At 36.4% G+C, this 3,968-nt stretch overlaps 1 protein-coding gene across 1 annotated transcript; it reads right to left on the bottom strand.

The window, feature by feature from the left end:
- Positions 1–293: 293 nt before the first annotated feature.
- On the bottom strand, positions 294–3,634 carry LOC134586430 (F-box only protein 48-like). The gene is made up of 3 exons (XM_063441943.1): positions 3,557–3,634; positions 3,040–3,297; positions 294–458 (listed from the first exon to the last, which is right to left on the bottom strand). Exons 1-3 carry the CDS (start codon positions 3,632–3,634, stop codon positions 294–296), a joined length of 501 nt encoding a protein of 166 aa, XP_063298013.1.
- Between the last annotated feature and the right edge of the window lie 334 nt (positions 3,635–3,968).

Below are 3,968 nucleotides of genomic sequence, written 5' to 3'. Positions count from 1 at the left end.
ATGCAGAAGAAAAAACCCATTGTATCATATCTAAAAGGGAAATTAATTTGTTTAAAGAAGAGTGCAACAAATGTATGACCATTCCATATAACATGATATTTTTTATTTAGTTCAGTTAGCGTGAAAATAATGAGATACAGTCTACGCTAATGCAATAAAGTCAAGACGCCATAGCATACAATAAATATAATTTATTATTGTATATTATTTAACAGGATTTACTTGTACACAAAATAATAAATAAAATAATGTTAAGTTAAAATAAATACAAGCAATGATTTTAAAATTTTTCGTTATGGTCTTCTAAGTTCGGCTTCTAATATTTCTCCCCAGTCCTCTTTATTCATTGTCCACATGCTTTTATTTGGAAGATCTGAAAATGAAGGTATGTTGCTGTATTTCCCATCCAGCCATTCTTGCTTTACTTTACTTTTCTGGTAATTTCTCTTGAAAGTTTCCTGTGGACAAAAGAAATGGAGATGAATGAAATGAAAAATTCTAATTAAATTTACTAATAGTCTTATGATCCTGTCCTGTTTCTGGGAACACCAGAGTAATGTTCCCTATCAGCGCAGCTCGAGACAGTCAGTATGTATAAGGAAACAAATCAAGGAAACTACATATAAATAAATATCCACACACAGTGCTACATACAATTTATTGAAGGACCAAACAAAAAACTTTTGGGGTTCCTCTTTATCAATGCCAAAAAACACACACACACACGGAAGGATATTTCTGGCATTGATAACAGGTCAACCTGACATGTTTGTTGTTTGGTTCTTTAAGTTGCACTTTTTAAAAAAAAAATTTCCTTATATATTTGGATTTAACCCTGTGTTGAGCAACAGGGTACAAGGTCAGAAGCACAGAGATATTCAGTTTGTAATTTCGTTTTTTGGGGTACTGTAGTAACCCCTTCTCTATCTATATATGAGACCATAAATGCTTTGCTTAAGAGGACCTTTACCCAATTTAACAGCAAATTAGACAAACTCTGAGATGCAAAATGGAAATCATATCAAAAGATTTTTTGACTTCTTTTGGTTCAACAGCAGAGACAGGGACAGGGAAATGGTTGGATTTGGTGCACTTTAGCCTACCTTGAAGCTAGTGCACTGTGTAGCTAAATCTAGGTTCTAGTTGTATGTTGTGAAGGCAGCACCAGGCCATTAACACCGGGGTATGGTTAAACTGACAGCAGCTGCCATCAGTCTACATACCAACTCAAAGGATGGGCAGATAGATGTTGTATCCCATAGATTTCTACAGTGCTTGAGAGCATGCTTCTGATGAGGAGGGGGTCTGCCTCCATTTACACTTAAACCAACTAAACAGTACATTTAAGGAACCTTTGAAAGTGAGCGACTTTAAAATATATATATATTATTTTTTAAAAGCATTAGCTTTACAATCCATAAATACTACAGGGGTAAGTGTACTCTATAGTCTCCCTTGAAGTTCATTTTAGATAAATAAAGCTGGCTACACCAATTAATGGGTAACTGTTCCTTCATGTAGCAAAACAAAATCACTTACACACATACACAAAAGCACACAATACATCCCTTACACATACCCAGAAACACATAATGCACCACTTACACACAAACACACACTAAAGAGCTTTCCAAATTATGTGTTTTGTGAATTCCCTTATGTGGATCTCCGTGTGTTTAACATTCCTGGGGGTATATGGCATTAGAACATGAGATGTGGATGGTCTTGGTAGTGGGAGAATGTTGCACACAAACACACTGCATCCCCTATACACACATTACATACAATACACAAGATCGAATTCCTATATACTAAATTCCATAATGCCTACCACTGTATATTACATCCGCTACAATAACACACAACACATCCAATGCACATAAACACTCCACTATCTGTGACAGGACTCAGGGATGGGATCTTTGAGTGGAATCATGGGTGGGCATTGTGGGACGACTCTGGTGGCCAGGCCTTGAGCTCTGTAAGGGGTCCCGAAACTTCTGGTAGCCCTGTCCTGATGAAATTCACACTAACTAATTGTAACACCAATCCAGAAATTTTAAAGTGTGTGTCAGTACAAAGCACAAAGAGTTCAGATTCCCATAACTGGTTGATAAAGGAAATACTTTTTTATACAAACATCAGGGTATGTTTTCCTGATTTTTGCTGTTATTGTGAAAAGGTATTCATTAAGCTGTCACGACAAATATATATGTTAGGACAAATACAACTTAATCTTAAATGATAGAGAATCAAATGTAATCTATATATTGTGCTAGCAGAATTGCATGGGGAATTGTAAGGAGAAATAGGGAGGAGGGGCAGACTCTGTGTGAGAGCACCATCAGCGAACATGGAAAGAGGAGAGAAACAGCCATAATGATTTATTACAGCAGCTTTGAACAGGCAATCTGAGAATGGCAATAGAGAACAGATTTATTTTATTTACACAAACCCAACATACAGTGTTGGGGACTTTTAACCTGTTATGGGAAGCAAGTCTGTGTTTCCTAAACAGGGGTATGCAGGTGAGGTGTGACCTATAGCAAGTGAAAATATGGTAATGTAAACAAATCAAAATATAAGCTTTTAATAGCATAAAGGAAAGAAATACATAATTGTATAACAGTCAAGTCAGATGGTTACAAAACTGCAAACTTCTATCTGTCATGACAGGTTCACTTTAATCCTACTATGTTTCAATCAAATCCCTACCTCCAACACTCGACCCATGAGCTGAAGTAGATCATACCCACTGAACACTCTCTCTGGTAGCCTGTAATCATCACCAACCACCATGGGTTTGCCTTGGGGTCAGTTCAGACTTGCTCAAGATCCTTACTCCAAGCATATAGTTTTATTCCTTTCTTGCTCAGGATTGACAACTATTTATGTCAAGATCATGACAACTGGAGTGATGATTAATTGTAGACATAGTAATGAAGCTGAGTGGGAACATATAGGAGACACTAGGAGCTTTATCATCAACACAATGCAAACCAATCACCTATTTAATAAATGCATGCAGGTAATATTTACCTTCCACGTATATCCATCTCTTCCATCTTGCACGATCTCCAATTGGCAAACGTTTGCAATAGCCAGACAGTGTTTTTTCCATAAAGTGTCAGTTTCAACAATTTCATTCAGGAGTTTGCATGTTTTGCTAACAGCACATATATCTTGCAAATCAAGTTGGCCCAATATTTGACAAAGAATTTCTGGAGGAATGTTGTCAAGGTAGATGTTATTTGGCTCATTCATTCTGTTCATTTTGCTAAAAGTGCTGGCCAAAACCTAAAGAAAAAAAAATATTAGTAAATGTAATTTCTGCTGCTCCAGATATATGAACTAAAAAGCACATCATAATTACACAATAATATTCTCACCTTGATTGGGACCACCGGTTGGACCAAGCAGAAGAAACCTGTTTCCTACATAAGAGAACTGTTTGTCATTAAGTTCTGAAATTGATTTAGTGACAAATAATAAACAACCACAGCACTAAAGAGCTTTCCAAATTAAGTGTTTTGTGAATTCCCTTATGTAGATCTACGTGTGCTTCACATTCCTGGGGGTATATGGCATTAGAACTTGAGATGTGGATGGTCTTGGTAGTCTTGGTTTTGGTCATAGTTTATACAGGGCAATGCCGCAAAATGCTAAAAATAAAAAATGTTCTTGACAAGCAGTTGCTACAATAAAGAAAACAAGGTAATGCATATGGTCTAACATAGCATGTGGTGTATTAATGCAAGTTACACAAGAATATAAAGACCTGTTGGACCAAGTAATTGAAGTATTTGCAGATGCAAACAGAGCAGTTTGAGGCACATGTCCATTCTTTCACTTTTCCTTAACCTCTTCAATAACCAAAATAAAACATTAAAAGGATATTCTACTCTAACTCTCAACCCACCTTAAGTGCATTTATAAGAGCCTCCAAATCACACACAGAAGAGAGATTG

The sequence above is a fragment of the Pelobates fuscus genome, chromosome 2 (genome assembly GCF_036172605.1).
Source record: "Pelobates fuscus isolate aPelFus1 chromosome 2, aPelFus1.pri, whole genome shotgun sequence".
NCBI lineage: Eukaryota > Metazoa > Chordata > Amphibia > Anura > Pelobatidae > Pelobates > Pelobates fuscus.
This window is presented reverse-complemented; position numbering and strand designations above follow the sequence as displayed.